This window comes from Siphateles boraxobius, unplaced genomic scaffold, assembly GCF_051911475.1.
Source record: "Siphateles boraxobius isolate OS27281-9 unplaced genomic scaffold, OSU_SipBor_1 164, whole genome shotgun sequence".
In the NCBI taxonomy this organism is placed as follows: Eukaryota; Metazoa; Chordata; class Actinopteri; order Cypriniformes; family Leuciscidae; genus Siphateles; species Siphateles boraxobius.
Genome location: NW_027508771.1, coordinates 1,843,702 through 1,862,697, shown reverse-complemented (window position 1 = coordinate 1,862,697; position 18,996 = coordinate 1,843,702). Strand labels below are relative to the sequence as shown.

Sequence of the window (18,996 nt, the reverse complement as noted above, 5' to 3'; positions counted from 1 at the left end):
ATGTCCACAAATTGGCTGTTAGTGGACTAAGACTGGCAGGGCTACCAAAAGGAAAGTCTAAACAGCTGGCAAAATGTTGATCTATATCTGCTGCGACAGGCAGCCTTGCTGTGTGGCGTAAGCGATGCTTTATGTACCCTTGAATGTCAAAGCTGTGTTATCTCTGAGAATATTTGAACCCTTTCTGTAAGAAATTTGATTGGCGGATTCAAATAAAGAAATCGTGTGTGTGTGTGTGCTTGTCTGTCAATCAGCATAACACGAGCCTTCAGCTCTGAGGGGGAAAACAGAATCCAAAAAGAGAATGTGAGACACGGACAGAATGAATAATGATCATATTCCCTCACGGCTTCACCATGAATTTACAGTAAATTACTCCAAGATGTTATAGAAACTACAAAAACAAACTCATTAGAAAGCCTATTATCATAATTTATCGATGAGAGATTGAAAACTACAATTATGTTCTGCATTTATTGTAGCCTTTATTTCCTGAGGTCTTCTTTCAATGTTAGACAAGGTTACTTGCACCAAAAAACAAGTAACGTGATTGTGTTTTTCATGACTATTTTTCACCATCTCACCGGCCATACGTGATTCGGCAAGTTTCTCTGAACAAAAACCAGTACATATTCGGATCCGGCTGTTGTATGAAATGCATGCAATTTACTGTTCATTCAAACAGCAAAGAATTAGTGGTAACACATTACAATATTAGTTAACATTAGTTAACTACATTAGTTAACATGAACTTATAATGAACTGCACATATACATAATGTATTAATCTTTGTTAATGTTAATTTCAACATTTACTAATACTTTATTAAAATCGTATTAATTATTAATAATTATATAATAATAAAATACCCTATTAATGCACTGTGGACCTAACCCTAGCATGAACTAACAATGAACAGCTGTATTTTTATTAACTAACATTAAAAAAAGATTAACAAATACAGTAACAAATGGATTATTCATGGTTAGTTCATGTTAGTTAATACATTAACTGATGTTAACTAAAGAACCTTATTGTAAAGTGTTACCGAATTAGTTGCTTTAGGAACACTAAATGGGGTGAAATGGAAACGTCTAGAGAAACATTTCTTACCGAGGAAGGAGACACAGACTTTGCAGAAAGTGTTGAACTGAAACTTGTTGGCTGCCTCCAGTAAGGTCTTGGCGTTGGCCGAGTCGATAATGAGGGAACCGGTATAAACAAACTCCAGGAGAAGCTCCAGAACCTCTGAACTGATGTTGCTCATCGTCAGCTGCATCTTCTCACCGTTTCTGTTCTCGCCCGATAACCTGGACACAGATTGAAGAACGTTAACTAGAGACCTGCAGGTTGGGTCTACCAACTGCAACTACCAGTAGAGAGGTAAAACATATATATATATTATTATTGTACAACAACAACTTTTGGTCTGTTCCAAAAGCTATCATATGACTTCTGAACCATGTTATTATTGTTAGGTACAATTGAAATAAAGCTGAAATATAATAAAATATAAATATTAGAGGGAAAAAAATAAAATTATTATTAGAAAAAAAATAAAATTAGAAATGTTGAAATACTAAAATTTTATAAAATAAAAAAAGGAAACGCTTTACAATACGGTTTCATTAGTTAACAGTAGTTAACTACTTTAGTTAACATGAACTAAGAATGAACAATACTTCTGCAGAATTTATTAATCTTAGTTAATTTCATAATTTATTAATGCATGATTAAAATATTTGTTAACATTAGTTAATGCACTGTCAATTAACATGAACTAACAATAAATGACTGTATTTTTACTAACTAACATGAACAAAGATAATAAATACTGTAGCAAATGTATTGCTCAATGTTAGTTCATGCTAGTTAATACAGTACATTAACAAATGATAACAAATGAGACCTTATTGTAAAGTGTTACCAAAAAAAAAAAAAAAAACTTTTGTATGGACTACTTGTATGGTGTTACTTATTGTCCTTTTAGGAGCTTGTCATGGTCACTGCTACATCTTTGCAGAAAAATTCTACAATAATTTTACACTGTAAAAATACGAAATGATATAAATAATGTTTTTTGAGGGAACTATTCCTTTAAGAAACAATTAAAAACCTATCAAGCCTTGCAAAGTGGGATGGACTCATTTGGAAGAGCATCCATGAAAGCTGTTCAGTGAGTGTGACTCAAAGTCAGGCCTGTGAGTTTCTATACAGTGGCGCTTGAGGGAAAACTTGAGTGAGCTGCTATGCATTTCCATGCAAAATACATATTTAAAGGCATATGGGGAGTGCAGATTGTCTGGCTCCTGAGATGAGCTGCACTCATTCTAGAAGAGGGGCATTGGCTTAGCGAATCTGCACAGGGCTGATTGACTTTGCTTTTTTTCATTGTTTGGGTGCATGTTATAGACGGTAAAACTATAAACCTCAATTATTAGGAATGCTGCAAAAAGAGATGAGAGGTGTCTCGAGAAAAAAAAGCTCATAATGACGTTCCATTAATGGACGGCGGGTGGTTAGACATGGCAGTGAGGTTAACATAATAATAATATCCTCTCTTCTGCCTCAGCTTACGTCTATCTACATGCTTTAAAGGTGAAGTGTGTAATTTCTAAAACCCACTATCAGCATCAAACTTTACAAATTTTACATTAAAGCAAGACAATGTGAAGGGTTTTTGCTCATATTTCATGGGGACAAACACTTTTCACTAATGGATAAAATCAAGTTGTATCACATTTTTTAAGTAAAATGGGTTTTAAATGCACTTTCTTGTTTCACCTAAACTGAGAAAGAATCAAGTATTTTAGCACCGGAAATTGTACACTTCCTCTTTAACCAAATCACAGCATGTGGTTTTGTGAGCCTTTATGAAGACACTTTAAGTGTAGATATATTTAGAACCTATGCAAAGACAAATACACGCTACATATGGCAGACAGACAAATGCAGAACAACTAGTTCATGCGTTCATGACATCAAGGCCAGATTATTGTAATGCTCTACTGGGTGGTTGCCCTGCACGCTTAATAAACAAACTACAGCTAGTTCAAAACGCAGCCGCTAGAGTTCTTACCAGAACCAGGAAGTACGACCATATTAGCCCGGTTCTGTCAACACTGCATTGACTCCCTATTAAACATCGTATACATTTAAAAATATTGCTGATTACTTACAAAGCACTAAATGGTTTAGCTCCCCAGTACTTGAGCGAGCTCTTAACGCATTATAGTCCTTCACGTCTATTGCGATCTCAAAGTTCTGGCCAGTTGATAATACCTAGAATATCTAAATCGACTGCTGGCAGTAGATCCTTTTCCTATTTAGCACCAAAACTTTGGAACAATCTTCCTAACATTGTCCGGGAAGCAGACACAGTCTGTCAGTTCAAAGCTAGACTAAAAACACATCTCTTTGACCTAGCAGTCACATAACACTCTATAGACTTCTATAATTCAATATTAGGCTGCTTAGATTAGGTCAGCCGGAACTGGGAACACTTCCCTTAAATCCTGATGTACTCGTTACATCATAAGAAGAATGGCATCTACGCTAATTTTAGAGTCTTTGTTTATCCCGAGGTTTTCCCGCAGCCTGCTGGATCCAGGCCGTTTCCAGAACTGACGAAGGACTTTCGCCTGGACCCGATGACAATGCAGTGCTGAAGTGCCAGCTAGCCTCTCCCTATGGAGGATCCCTATACCACTCTACAGATAAAATAAAATTCTGCATCAAAATTTATAGACAAGACAAGTAGTTTGTTTAGGCATGGTTTGTAAGGAATCACAAACCTGCGCACATATATTCAAACGCACATAACTATAGAATCAATTCTTAATGCGCATGTGAACTCCATCAGCTTCTATCACAGGTCCGCGTTTAAAGTCTGTTTAGAGAGAACGGTGTCATCTTAGCGGCCCCTAATTTAATAACAAACTATCATTTAGACGGAAGTGAATCAATCAAAACTTAAACATTTTTCAAGAACCACTATAAAACTAAACCAATCTCTGTTACCTTAAATTATATGTTTATCTCTGTAAAGCTGCTTTGAAACAATCTACATTGTTAAAAGCGCTATATAAACTAGGATGACAGACAGACAAACAGACAGACAGACATACAGACAGACATACATACAGACAGACAGGCAGGCAGGCAGACAGACAGGCAGGCAGGCAGGCAGGCAGACAGCGTGATGTAAGCAGGGAAGGAAAGGAGGGGGTAGAAAATCAGTTCTGCCACAGGGAACCAGCAGCCATCCTACAGGGAAAAGGACCATTCCATGACTGGGACGTGGATTTACTTTCAAATACCTGCCAAAACAGAGTTCAACATGGCCTGCGTACGAACGTTGATATTAGACGTTATAAGAGGTTTGACTTGGAGGGAGGCAAAAGGCAGAGTATGAGGTAAGGTCTCTGGCGGTGGCTGAAAATTCAAGAAATGTTACTCCTGAAAAGAAAACAAAAATGCAAAGTTTATTGCTGTCAGGTGTAAGTGGAGGAGGAGAAATATTATGAAACAAAAGGCAAAAAAAAGTAGTCAACCATTAAGAGATGGGAAAGAATAAAGGAAATAGAAATTCAGCCCTCTCTCTTTCCCTGAGATCAATTAGAGAAATCTAAATCCACACTCCCACTCACACTATTTCCATAAACACTTCTGCTCAGAAAAGAGCTTTTTGGCCATAATTGTATTCTCAAGTATGAACGTTTGCCCTGAAAAAAAGATCTGTATGGTTATGAAAATTGTTCTTTTCATCCATGGTCTATGACTGTTATATTGATTAGACTGTGAAAATACAGTATGGGAAAAAAACCCTAATATGTGCATGATTATGTTGGTTTCTAAAATGCTGTCTTTAGGATATATTCTCAGGCAGCATAGCATGTATTATTTGTAGAGATCCCCGAATGCATTGAGATAACCTCAGTGAAAAAACGTATATTTGATTAAAAATAGATACATAATTGTAGCCTAGAAATATAGACGCACCCTAGCGGCAGCAAAAATTATTTTGCAGCCAGTGTGGTCTAGCAACTCTCCGTTGGGATGCGAGCTGGAAAAACCAAACTCTGGTCGGGGGGGGTTTAACATAATGACGGCAGAGTTGTGACGGTTCCGCGTGATTTCCATAGGTGATTTCCCTGCTACTTGAAAAACAAAGAAGATGCTGCTGGCGAACAGCGGTCTTTCGAATCGGCTTTGGCTGCGACTCTGGATGATTTGGAGTTAAGAGAACGTCACTTAAGTCATTCTTAAAAAAGTAAGATTTGTTCAAGTTTTGACGACCGGATACGGCAAAAGTTTAATATATCAACTAGCTCCGCTGGTGGAAAAACGCATGGGACTCACTCAGCCACAGCCGTCCGTTGCTCTGGTTGGTTGTAGCGCTGTCCTATTGCGTGCAGAGGGAATTTGAAAGACAACCATTTATCCCGCCCCTCGGATTGAGGTATGCCAATTGTGAGTTCCCAGACCTAACATCTTGATGTAGGTCTGGCTTGCCAGGCTAACATAGTTGTATAAATATTTTAGAAATAAATAAATAATACACAAATGCATAAACAAATAAATTAAATTAAAATAAATGACAGCATACATTTTTTTGGCCATAATTTTATTCTCAAGTTTGAAACATGCCTCCCTTAACAATTTTCATTACATGTTTATACAAATCGTTATTTTTGTTCATGGACTACGACTATTATATTGATTAGAATGGAAAAATACAGTGATGAAAATATGGCACTCAAAGGGGGTGGCGGGAGCCTTTCAAGAAAGAGAGGGGTCTCTAAAATTTATACAATTTCCATTTTTCCCATTTTCCAGGAAGTTTCTAACACATTAATTTGCCTACGTCCTTGAGAGAAAAGCGGTCTGGAAAATCTATAAATGTGAGTGCTTTCTTTATTTTTGAGTTCGCTGACATTACGAGCATACTGTTGGACAACATTATGCCTGATTATACACCTGAGCTATGATTTGCTTTCACGATTTCTGCAGAGCAAACATGTTATTTGAACTGAAATGTGTCTATTTTTTTTTTTTTAGGTGAAACTACTCTTCTAGCCCTGCTTGCTGGTCAGGACATCCAGCCTAATGTGGATTGCAAGTTTTGAACCCATTGCTCTAAACCGTTTAAACTTATGCCAATACTGTATTCCTTCTGCCATACATGAAAAATGATAAAAGAATCCAAATAAAAGCAGTCACGTAGATATCAAACCACTAGAACTTCTGTGTTAAGTGTACTTTTAGATGGAACAAAACAAATCAAGAGCTGCCAAACTAAAGTGGGCTCTTCAGTGCCAGCTATCCGTCTCAGACTAATAACGTAGTGTCTATGCTATATGTGGAAACACTCAGCAATTGGCAATATGATGGATGCACTGCCAGAAACAAAGCACAAATATTCAATGAAATCCATCAGACAGGTTGAATCTCTGGAGATATTGTGAAATTCATAAGCTGCGCTGCCTTCTATCAATGTGAACGAGGAAGTGCTAATGGCTACATATTACATTCAAACGCAGATCCACTTAGTGCATGATTTGCTAAATGGATGAATCACTTTTTAATGCACGTTTTCTCTGAGAACGACAAATACAGCAGGTGTTCTTTATAGACGATTAGATAAACCCGGTTCGGTTAACTGATATAAATGACGGACACCCTGATAATGACTTCAGTCTCAGCCGGATTCGCCCATTAAAGGATCGAGACTCGAGACATTTCTTATATTAAACTCAGATTACAGCTCAATGCATGTATCATTTTCAAAGATCAATGTTTCGTTTAGATTCGATATTCATCATATAGGTTTTTCTCTCTCTCTAAAAGTTCATAGTCAGCTCTTCTAAAGTGTAAACAAGCAAAAAATCAGGCTGAAATAGTGTAAGACCACACATTTTTCCCACTAGAAATGCTTGATAAATAAATATTGCAAGAATGTTTTCAGAATGTTTTAGTATGCCGAAAGCTTTACAAATCACGGCTCACCATTGATTTTAACGTCAGATTGAACTTTCCAGTTGAACTCTTTGAGGTGGAACTGGATTAAGCTATCTGTTCATATGCATTATATTGCCTTAATAAATGTTGACAGGATTACATATTTTCTACTTTGTGAAAAAATAAAGAAACAGACAGAGCTAATGTATTTTTCAACTGAATGGAGATGCTACTGTGTGACTCTGTACATGTCTGTTCTGTAACCTAATGAGCTGTCTACAGGCATCATATGTGCATGATTATAATAAGCCTTCTTTTGGATCTATACCTAGGCAGAATTGTAGAATGCATTGCGACAAGCTCGGTGAAAAAAATGTATATGCATAGTAATAAATTAATAATTAAATGCATATGCATAAACACATTTCGTAAATGCAAAAAATAAATAAATGCATACATGAACGCATAAACGAATAAATGTATGAACGAATGAACAAAATGAATAATCGTGAAGTGTTCAAAGTCATTTATAATCAGCTATGAGTTTCATGTGTATGAAAGTTGCATTTAATTTAGAATGCTAACTTGATAGCTCACTAGGTTCTAGAACAGATATGTTCTTGATTCCTCTGCTTTTTAAGGAGGGCAATCTAGACATCGATGAGAGTGTGAAATTCTCCATCCAAAGGCCCTAATTTCAGTCCCTTCAGTCCCGAGCAGTGAAACTCAAATCGCTTTGCGAGGTGTATCAGCACATTTTGGGAATCACGAGAACAAACTTCTGAATTACTGCTCCTAATGCCGTTTTTATTGCTTCTGCTCGTGAGATAGCTAGACTCGACCGGGACTAAATTCACAATCAAGCTGGAGTACATGTATCATGACATATATTATACAGGAATTTGAAAGCATTACAGCAATTACACAAGCCAGTCAATGCCCTGGTTCTTGTGATGGTTTTGATGTGATTGAAAAAAGGCTGATAGGGATAGATGTACAGTGCATTAAATGGCTTGTACTGTTGTGCACTTTGGTTCATAAACATATTGACCATATAAAACCTACTGTATGATGTTTAATATAAAAAATTGCTGAAAAAAACATGTTGTACACAATCTACTACATGCCTTCTGTTGTCTGAATGCTAGCTTAGACTTTTTTTAGCAAGTAAAAAGCCTTGGTATAATTGTAAAAACGTCCCCTTTCAGCTTGTGTCCTTTTGCTGTGAAATCTGCACTGATTTTTATTTGTATTAAGTAAATGTAAGAATAACTTTTATATTGTTAATTTTATATATATATATATATATAAGATGAACACTTACTGGACAGAAGCAACTATGGTTTACTTGATTATCCATAGATAATACAATAATTTAAAATGTAAGAATCAAATATGATAAATCAGGCCTTTAAAGTTTATTATTCATCTCTCAATCACCATTGTATTGTACAGCATTATATGTTTTAAAACTACAACATTTTGATCATAATACTAGCATTTACATATAATTTTACATAACATAATTATTATAGATATAGTGAAAACTTTTGCATTTTTTTGTAAGTAGTTTGTTATACTGTTATATCTCACTGATGTTATAATATCTCACTGATTGTACATTACAAGCTATCAGATATTCATCTTACTTTTTATCAATATAAATATGAGAAACTTTTTACATTGGGAAATATTTTCCCAATCACTGTGGGATAAATGTAGATGGTATGTTCATATTTCCTCTATTTTCTTCTGCTGGCTAATAAAAGTAAAGCACCAAACAAAATGTGTCATATTTAAATAAACATTTTAAGTTTTAAAGGTTGGCTACAACCGTTCACAACAAATTTACTGAAAACTGTTTGCAAGCTCATTTGCATGTGAAACCATGAATTTGCAGTAAATGTGTAGCAAAATTCTCCCCAAGTGCTTTACCAGAAGGGCTCCTGAAAATATTCTGAGATTGTACATTTCTTTGCCTGTAAACATGATTCTGTATCAGTTTGTACTCATAAACAACATCCAGTCAGTCACACGGCTCTGGGACACCCGACTGCTGAGAACAGCATTAATATGAGACGGCAAGTCGGCAAGAAACAGAATTTCCCGAAGCATAAACAAGATCCGTGCAGTTTGCAGGTTGGCTTAATCCCGACGGCACACTCAAAGCACTGTGTGAATTTCCACGCAGATACGGAGCGAGTCACAGCAGGTAAAAGGTGAAGTGGGACGACTAAAACATCCCGTCTAAGCACTTGACATAGACAGTCGGAGTGCGGCGCTGATGCCATATGCCAAACGTACTCCTAAAATCTGCCTTTCATTTGTATTGACATTTACAAAGAATTTCACACGAAAACCCCCAGTCATGGAACTTCTTCGCCCATTAAAATCTAAATTGGCGCACTTAATAAATGGAGGTGAAAGTGTCAGACGCCTTGACCTTTTTCAGCAGAGAAATACATTCGTTGGTGCAACAGACAGTATGGCTACTGGCCCTGTGACAGGAACCGATGTCTTCAGACCTGCAAGAGAAGGGGAAGGAAAAGGAGGCGACACAAATGCACCCTATGAAAAGAACAGAATAGATCAAGGACGGGAGGAAAGCAAACCTTTTCACCATGTCCTTGAAATACAAGCTGCAGGAAGCTATAACATTTTGATGGACTTCAAACTCTTTGCCTTCAACAATTATTTTCAGGTCTGTAAACTCTTTCTCTCTCCGCTGCTGGTTCAATTCCTTCAACATTTCTGTAGAACAAGAGAAAGAAGAGAAACAGTGATTTTTGTATTTTCTGAGATCGAAGCACACAGCATATGATGACACATTGATAGGGGTGGGGGAAAAAATCGATTCTTAGATGCATCGCGATGCGGACGTGGACGATTCTGAATCGATTCACAAATGTCAAAAATCGATTTTCAACAAAAAAAAATTTTTTTTTAGATATGTAGCCTATTTATAATGACGTAATATTGACGGAACGCAAAAGACGGAACTCTGCAGCGCGGAAGTGCAGTGCCCGGACCGTCTGTCTGTGGCGTGCGCACATAACAGAGACGCGATGGCTGAGCGCGAAATCCAAACACCCTCCTCGTTAAAAGCTGACGTGTGGAAATATTTTGGCTTCTATGAAGTTGAAGGGGGGAAAGGAGCTGGACAAGAGCCACACTAGTTGTAAGCTTTGTAGAATAAAACTAAAATATTTCGGCAACACGACAAATATGAGAAGCCATATGACACGTTTCCACCCAGAGGAGGATCGGCTGTACCAGAGCCGTTTCTCTCTATGGCTCTGGGCTGTACCGGTGTTCAGACGATTTCTGCTGCCTTGTCGAAAAATGCTACCCAAACGCGAATCGATCATAGATAATGTTGATTCATTCTCTATTGTTTCCATAATGGTGTAAATCTCACAATATTATAACATCGTTATTTCATTTTAATCAGGGTAAGTGTATGGGGAGCATATTTGGATATTTTAAATGAACTAGCAATTATCACATTTGATATAACAAGTAAAAATGATAATATTATATGAAATAAAATTATAATAAAATTCGAAGTTAAGAGTACAGTATAATGTACTGTTTTTATTTTTAAAACGCTGTGAAAAGTAAAAATTATCATCAAATGTTCATCTTTGACCTGTCAAAGTTTCCTACAAGTATCCACAGCAAGGATGCATAGATTTATGGGCGTGGTAAGCAGAAGAAAAATGAGTCTGCACATGCACCAGTAAATAGCACATCTCGATGGGTAGCATGAATCGTCAGAACACCTGTTGTTGTTATATTATTAATTTACTACAAGTATGCTGCTAGTTCAGGCACACTTTATTTTCCTGTTGGTTCTTTTGCAATGTTAATAAAATATATTGTACGTTAATTCTTTATGAGTCATTACTTTGTACTTTTAAAGCAAAGTATTTATATTCACACACACACACACACACACAAAAGATTCAGATAATCGATAATCGCTTTTGAATCGAATCGCAGGCCTCTGAATCGTAATCGAATCGAATCGTGAGGTGCCTAGAGATTCCCACCCCTATGACACAACCAATCATTGTTTGAAGAAAAAACAGGAAATTATTTGTTTGTGCAAGTAAAGGGCTGGAAAAGATTTAGAGTAGAGGGATAAAATCATCAAGCATGAAGGAAAAACAAGAACAAAAGTGAAAAGCAAAAGGTCAGTGCTTTCATTGTGAAACAAATACAAGTGCATGTCTACAACTTAAATTTTACAGAAATATTTCAACTAAAAATGAAATCGCTGTCATAATTTCAAAATATGTATGGCTTTCTTTCAGTTCTTTTCAAAAATGTTATTATTGGGTGAACTTTTACATTCACAGAAAATGGAGCCCTACAGTCAGGATCTGAAAAAAAAAAAAATAATAATTCATGTTCTCCTTAGAGAATTACATTTTCAATTGTAATGTATAAACTTGTTTAAATAGAATTAACTTGAGCTCAGAGGCTACTGACTGATATGCAAAGTCAATGTTTTTATGAATAAATAAATAAACAAACTCATGTTTAACTGCTGAATTTCTGGTGAAGGACAGCACTACCTGTGATCCTAAAAAGAGACCCACCAATCAAAAAGAGAAGAAAATGAGAACAGTGACTGTCCACTCCCAGAAAACATTAGGAATTATGCAACCATGCACACTCAACAACATGGACATTTGTATACATTTAGAGAACAAAATTAACAACATCAAATGCATAATATTTGTACTCAATTTTGATACCACATATTTTGTTACATCATTTACAATGCTTCATGGAACAAGCAGTTAATTTTCTAACCGAAAAAAACATTGCATTATTTTACTTTTGTGCTCATGTAGTGATTTATCTAGAATGTGGTTGCTTTCCTTTAACAAAGACTATTTAGAAATTCCAGTAAACCTTTATTTTACAGTGTCCTTGTTACATATGTTACATGTACTTACCATAGTAATAACAGTAAATTATGCATAATTACATAGAACTAACCCTCAACCAAACCTAATTCTACCTTAACCCTATAGTAAGTACATGTAGTTGCTTAATATTACTCAGTACTTAAATATTAAATTGTACTTTAACAATGACACCTTAAAATAAAGTGTAATTCGTATGGAGAAAATGAATGAGGAAAATAGCCAAGACCGCTGAAAAAGTGTCCATAACCAGCTGACCTAAAATAACATCTACTAAAGTAACACCACCTCTAAATGACAACAGACACTGTGAGGACGAGAAAACCTTTCGGTTATTACTGTAAAAGGAGATGGTGCATCGATTGACACTTTGGGAACGCACTCCCTGATTGCGTCATGAAGCACGTGTGAAATCAGTCCTAAGGTGTAACGAGACGTCAGAAGTGGCTGACGAAGCAAATCAGGGGCCTCAATTATAAACAGACCCTGAAAGAGGCGTACGCCTGTTCCGACGCATAAGTTGTGCTTTATAAAAGAAAACTTGACGGGAAAATTTGCGCACCTGTACGCAAACTCTGACACATGCATACGAACGTTTTGGAGATGGAGCAGTTTGGCGATACCGATGGTGAACTGGAGTTAAATGTCTTTTTGGTCACTTTTAGACAGAAAATTGAAAGAAAATTATACATACAGAAAGATAATACAAATATAATTTCACTCACCAAGCCTATCACTTTGAAGCAAATATCCATCCCTTCTTAAATGTCCGCGCCAGCGAGCGCGTTGGCCCGTTTAGTGAAACTGACGCATGAATATCTAACGGCAGATGAATCATGATTCCTAATCTTAAATACAGTGAATGCTCACAATAAAAGTTTAAAGCTACAATATGTGAGATTTTTCTAATAAAATATCCAAAAATGACTTGCACAGATTGATATATTTCCTGCAGTTGTGTACTTACAATATCCCAAAAGTTCCCAAAGATTTTTAATTTTAGAGAAATTCCAATTTTAAAAAATGGCTAGTCCATGTTCACTTGTCACCTGTCAATAACGTAATATCCACGCTATTCCTGGTTTCCGCTCGTACTGCCATAGTAATCATGGTGACAGACGTGGACAACTGGGTTACGTCTAGCTCACGCTGTTGTTGTTTCGTTCAAACGTTATGGACCATGGCCAGCAGACTTTGGGACAAAAGGAGAACTAAAACGAGGATCAATATCAGTGTGGCGTTTTCGAGATGCCGAGAGCTCCACGTCCGTGACAAACTTCGACTTGACAGAGATACTTTATTAGACAAGTGAGCAAATGTACATAAAACTAATCAATGTTATATATTCTAACATGATGAAATGTTAGAATATGATCAGTATGTTATAGTGGAGACCTGCTTCATACCACAGTTCTGTTAAAAACATTAACATATTCAATCATCCATAAACATTATTAGATACTTAAGCATAACGACAAGTTCCATAACTTGTCACCTGTCAATAACAAAATCATCAACCTATGTCTTTGTTATTGTAAGAGGTTAGTGACCCCTAGCGGAGAAAAAAATGACATAATGTAGCTTTAAATAAAGTTATCAAGTTACAGCATTTTTCAAATTCAATAAATACAAATATTTGTAGTGGATGTGATGCTTTTGAACACTTTTCCTGCGGCATGATGTGTTTTAATATTTTAACTACAGAGAGAATTGCTTATGATAACAGCAGATTGTCTGAGAAAATATTTTCGTGCAAATAATGCACAACAAAGGCCTATCTGTTTTCATTAAAAATATAAATCAATTAAAAATACTATTTGGCCAGTGGAAAAGATTGAGAAAAACTTTCTCTGAAATGTATTTTATACTATTTGATTTATTTATTCAAAAACAAGGCAAGGATAGATTACTAAATTATTTTTATTAATGTAATGTGACGGAAAATCCGTATCTCATATTTTCCTAATGTCTTCTACCGGTAAAAGTGGTATCACGTGAATGAATAAGCATATGCAAATGATATGCAGATGAGGATATGCATATATATATATATATATATATATATATATATATATATATATATATATATATATATATATATATACAGGTCCTTCTCCAAAAATTAGCATATTGTGATAAAGTTCATTATTTTCCATAATGTAATGATAAAAATTAAACTTTCATATATTTTAGACTCATTGCATACGAACTGAAATATTTCAGGTCTTTTATTGTTTTAATACTGATGATTTGGGCATACTGCTCATGAAAACCCAAAATTCCTTTCTCAAAAAATTTGCATATCATGAAAAGGGTCTCTAAACAAGCTATTAACCTAATCATCTGAATCAACTAATTAACTCTAAACACCTGAAAAAGATTCCTGAGGTTTTAAAAACTCCCAGCCTGTTTCATTACTCAAAACCGCAATCATGGGTAAGACTGCCGACCTGACTGCTGTCCAGAAGGCCCTCATTGACACCCTCAAGCAAGAGGGTAAGACAGAAAGACATTTCTTAACTAATAGGCTGTTCCCAGAGTGCTGTATCAAGGCACCTCAGTGGGAAGTCTGTGGGAAGGAAAAAGTGTGGCAAAAAACGCTGCACAACGAGAAGAGGTGACCGGACCCTGAGGAAGATTCTGGAGAAGGACCGATTCCAGACCTTGGGGGACCTGGGGAAGCAGTGGACTGAGTCTGGAGTAGAAACATCCAGAGCCACCGTGCACAGGCGTGTGCAGGAAATGGGCTAAAGGTGCCGCATTTTGAACCAGAAACAGCGGCAGAAGCGCCTGACCTGGGCTACAGAGAAGCAGCACTGGACTGTTGCTCAGTGGTCCAAAGTACTTTTAACGGATGAAAGCAAATTTTGCATGTCATTCGGAAATCAAGGTGCCAGAGTCTGGAGGAAGACTGGGGAGAAGGAAATGCCAAAATGCCTGAAGTCCAGTGTCAAGTACCCACAGTCAGTGATGGTCTGGGGTGCCATGTCAGCTGCTGGTGTTGGTCCACTGTCAGGGATTAAAGTTCTCCGTCGCTACGACGGATTTCCGTTAATTGCAGCGAAAAACTGCTCCGTGTTCACTCAATTAATCCTAGTTTTCATGTGTCAGGCTACAGTTGGTTTGCTGCGGTCCGAATCAGAGCGCGATTGTTCCCGGCGCCCCCCGCAGCTTTGGTCTGGTTTCACACTCAACTTGATTCTATCGAACCCCGGTGCGTTTGCGTCATTAGAGGTTTGCGTGCATATTACGTCATCGCAAACGTGCACTGCGCATGATAGAAAACAGAACGCGGGTCAATATTGGCCGTTCCTCAATACCAATACGCAAACTTCGGACTTGTGTCCTTGGTAGTTCTGACTTGCCAAGTTCGACTCAGGAGAACCGAGCTCCCGAGGACGAGAGGGCGCGAGTCCGGTTATTCTGCAAACGGAACAGCGCGTTCTTCATCGCGTCACTCAGCTCACTCTGGCTACTCCGGTTATATCTTCATGTATATTTTAGGGCTGTGCAATTAATCGAATTTTGATTTCAATTTCGATTTTAGCTCCCAACGATCTCCAAAATAGTACAATCGAGTAAAAACGATTATTTTGTCATGTTATTTTGTCTTGTGTTCTGAATGACTCGCGCACGCGCACATCCGTCCCTCCCGAAGCCTTAAACTCTCTCAGCCTCATAAACTGCAAGCACAATAAACTTCACAATAACAATTGGCTAATTTAATATAGACTGGAGTGAGACCATAGACGCCTCTCGAGCTGTCGAGATCTCTTTAACATCTAAAATTTCATTCATTTCTGCTCGATCCCTGTATCGCCTAAGTTCAAGCGAACGGCAGCGCGTGCGCACATGGCCTGATCATCTGTTCCGCTTTACAGCACGAAACACATCGAGAATGAACACAGGGAGCGACATAAAACGTGTCTGTTTGTCCGGGAAAAGGGGATTTTTAAGTTTCAAGTGAAAGAGCGTTTTACTTGCCCGACCGATCGAAACGCGAGATGGTTTTGATCTTGTACAGTCAGTTTAAACAGAGATCGGTAGTTTCTGGAAGCTGCGCTGCCTTTGTGTGAGAGAGACATACAGTAAGTGACAAATCAAAACAAATGAGCCTAACAGCTCACTCAAAAACTCACAGAAGAAACATACTGAGGTAGAAATGTTGAGTTTTTTTTATTTATTATAGGCTACATGATATAGTTAAGTAACATAACACGACTAAGTGCTGTTCTATAATATCACGATTGATTTGATTTGATTATATTGATTTCATTCATGGATATTTCCATTAACTTACTTCATCATTCTCATTTATGTAACTTATAAGATATTCTTCATCCTGCCTCCTTTTCATCATGGTTTTATATTTCCTGCCCCCTCCACAAAAGGATGAAAATAAAAAATAAACTCAACATATCAAAAAGACTCAACATATCAAGTCCCCGTCAATACATGATGATAACTAATGAAACAAACCAGAAACCAAAACATCAACCTGAGACAGATTTCCAAAGCAAAAGCAAACCATGATCACAACCATCATCATCATCATCAACTTCTATAAATGTTCATACAAATCCATTGTTTTCTCTTTAAATCTCTTTTTAAACTGAAATATATTTTTACATTGCTTTAGTTCATTTTGCAAATGTTACACTGAATTTATAGTTTTATAAACAAGTAGCCTAGTTTATATGTAGTAACTTACATTTTAGATGCAATATTGACTGGTTTTGTTCTATTTCACCGACGAAAATAGTTACAAAAGAAAAGCATCACTAAGCGCTGTGTTTTGTTACTGTGTGATTTATTATTTTGAACGAATCGTTTTAATGAATGACTCAATGATTCATTTATTAAGACGGTCACTTGTCGCCACCTATTGATTTATTGTTTAAAGGCAAAGGCATCATTGATTTTATTTTTTATTTTATTTTTTGTTTAAACATTAATCTCATAATATTTACACAGTTGTAATTTTGCAGTGTAAATTAATTTAATAGATAACAGCCCTTTTTATTCAAACTGAATTTGATAAAATGTAAGAATTTGACATAAAACATATTTAGTAAGGTTGAATAAATTGTCCTTTATAAAGGCAAATAACGCCCTGGTGACCCCCTACAACTAATTACTTTGTAAACATGTCACCTTTTTCACCACTTGTGAGTTTAGAGGTCTGTTTAATATTTCAAAAAGTACAATAAATGTTCAAATTTAGATTTTTTTAAGAATTGTTGAAAGGTGTCTTTTAATAAATGCAACATGTTCCCAAAGTCATGTGAAATAATCATGTTACATAATCGTGATTTCAATACTGACCAAAATAATCGTGATTATGATTTTTTCCATAATCGAGCAGCCCTAGTATATTTTAAGGCAACAATAAAACGAAATATGGTATAAAATACAACTCTGCCTCTTTTCATCAACAATAAAACGAAATATATATATAAAACACCTTTTTTAATTTATAAATGAACATATTATCATAAACATATTAATGGCCACACAAATGTGGTTCAGGCAATGTGCGATTGATTATCTTCACTGCATATATTTATAACAACAAGAAATATAAAACACAATCCTGCTTCTTTTTGTTTTCATTTAAAAAATATGAAATATTATTGATCTTTAAAACTGACATTTAACAAACAGAGACAGGGTTGTATTGTTTCATTTTAGTATGCATGTACACATACAGTGAAGAGAATGCATAGTAAAATATATATAAAGAATATTTTATATAATTTAGAATATATTACATTACACAACCCTGTCTCTTTTTGTTAAATGTCAGTTTTAATGATCAATAATATCTAGTATAAAAGTATAAGTAATAGGTAGGCTATAAGAAGCTATGCAATGAGAAATAAAGCAAACAATTCAGTCAAACATTAGTCAGCTCTCTAATAGGCTACACAGTTAAAGTTAAATAGCCTAAATATATAAAGTTATGAAACTTCACTTTGCCCTCAGCCAAAACGATTTGCCATGGAACAAACTATATATTAATATAGTTTAGCATTGTTTGGTCTTATAAGATAAATAAAAACATGCACTGAAAAGTTATGTAGATGGTTGATTATTTGTCAAGCTGAGTATTTTTTTTTCATAGATTAAAATAGCTTTTAAAATATGCAAACTGGCAATATTAAAGCGGTTTAAAAATCTCCCCTTAAAACGCTATTGGTCTCGACTATTTAAATAAATGTAAAGGAATATGACTTGGCCTGAAAAAAATTTCAGTCAGAAGAATTTTTTTCACTTTAATCCCTGCACTGTGTTTTATCAAGGGCAGGGTCAATGCAGCTAGCTATCAGGAGATTTTTGGAGCACTTCATGCTTCCATCTGCTGAAAAGCTTTATGGAGATGAAGATTTCATTTTTCAGCACGACCTGGCACCTGCTCACAGTGCCAAAACCAGTGGTAAATGGTTTACTGACCATGGTATTACTGTGCTCAATTGGCCTGCCAACTCTCCTGACCTGAACCCCATAGAGAATCTGTGGGATATTGTGAAGAGAAAGTTGAGAGACGCAAGACCCAACACTCTGGATGAGCTTAAGGCGCTATCGAAGCATCCTGGGCCTCCATAACACCTCATTAGTGCCACAGGCTGTTTGCCTCCATGCCACGCCGCATTGAAGCAGTCATTTCTGCAAAAGGATTCCCGACCAAGTATTGAGTGCATAACTGAACATAATTATTTGAAGTTGAATTTTTTTGTGTTAAAAACACTACTTTTATTGGTCAGATGAAATATGCAAATTTTTTGAGATAGGAATTTTGTGTTTTCATGAGATGTATGCCAAAATCATCAGTATTAAAACAATAAACGACCTGAAATATTTCAGTTGGTGTGCAATGAATCTAAAATATATGAAAGTTTAATTTTTATCATTACATTATGGAAAATAATGAACTTTATCAGAATATGCTAATTTTTTGAGAAGGACCTGTATATATATATATATATAATATATATGATGGTAGACAGACAGCACCAAATAATACAAACAATTTCACATATAGCGCTCACTGATGACACAGAAGCTAGCATTGCACGGTTTAGGCATGCTTTATGGTTTC

The 18,996-nt window shown here is 36.1% G+C and overlaps 1 protein-coding gene across 1 annotated transcript in view; it reads right to left on the bottom strand.

The window, feature by feature from the left end:
• The window catches only part of LOC143740068 (kelch-like protein 29), a 462,524-nt gene that overhangs the window by 205,093 nt on the left and 238,435 nt on the right, over positions 1-18,996 (bottom strand). The window contains exons 6-7 of the mRNA XM_077232146.1: positions 9,573-9,711; positions 1,114-1,310 (exon numbers count right to left, since the gene is read on the bottom strand). Of these exons, the coding sequence (XP_077088261.1) occupies positions 1,114-1,310; positions 9,573-9,711 (336 nt within the window). The remainder of the gene's footprint in view (positions 1-1,113; positions 1,311-9,572; positions 9,712-18,996) is intronic.